The 576-nt window shown below is 65.1% G+C and overlaps 1 protein-coding gene across 1 annotated transcript in view; it reads left to right on the top strand.

Moving 5' to 3' along the window:
• Positions 1-573, top strand: part of GBA (glucosidase, beta, acid) — a gene marked incomplete at its 3' end in the record, with an annotated part of 1,232 nt that extends 659 nt beyond the window's left edge. Inside the window, 3 exon segments of the mRNA XM_010085909.1 lie at positions 1-168; positions 258-421; positions 558-573. The exon segment at positions 1-168 is cut by the window's left edge and continues 14 nt beyond it. Coding sequence (XP_010084211.1) covers positions 1-168; positions 258-421; positions 558-573 — 348 coding nt within the window.
• Between the last annotated feature and the right edge of the window lie 3 nt (positions 574-576).

A 576-nucleotide genomic window follows, 5' to 3' on the forward strand; every position in this document is an offset into this window, starting at 1 on the left:
CTGGACTTCATTGGCCCCATCCAGGACACGGTGGTACCCACCCACGAGCTCTTCCCCGACTACTTCATCCTGGCCACCGAGGCGTGCATCGGGGCGCACTTCTGGGAGAGGAACGTCATCCTGGGCTGCTGGGAGCGGGGGAACCGGTCCAGCCACAGCATCCTCACGGTGAGGCCCCCGTGCCGGACCCTGGGGGAGGGCTGCCGGGACACCCCTCCTCCCGTCGGCACCCCGCTCCTTGGGCCATCCCCTTGCAGAACCTGAACCACTTTGTGACCGGTTGGACCGACTGGAACCTGGCGCTGGACCTGGAGGGGGGCCCCAACTGGGTGAAGAACTACGTGGACAGCCCCGTCATCGTGGACGGCAGCGAGGGCGTCTTCTACAAGCAGCCCATGTTCTACCACATGGGGCACTTCAGGTGGGTCGGGACCCCAAAACGCTCTCAGCCCCGCAGGCTGAAGCTCTGTGGTTGCAGCAGCAGGGTGGGTGTGTTGGGATGGGAGCTCTGCCGGGGTCTGACTCTCGTCCTGGAGTCGCTTCTCGTGCCCGTGCAGTAAATTCATCCCTGAGGGC

The sequence above is a fragment of the Pterocles gutturalis genome, unplaced genomic scaffold (assembly GCF_000699245.1).
Source record: "Pterocles gutturalis isolate BGI_N339 unplaced genomic scaffold, ASM69924v1 scaffold33490, whole genome shotgun sequence".
Lineage (NCBI taxonomy): Eukaryota > Metazoa > Chordata > Aves > Pterocliformes > Pteroclidae > Pterocles > Pterocles gutturalis.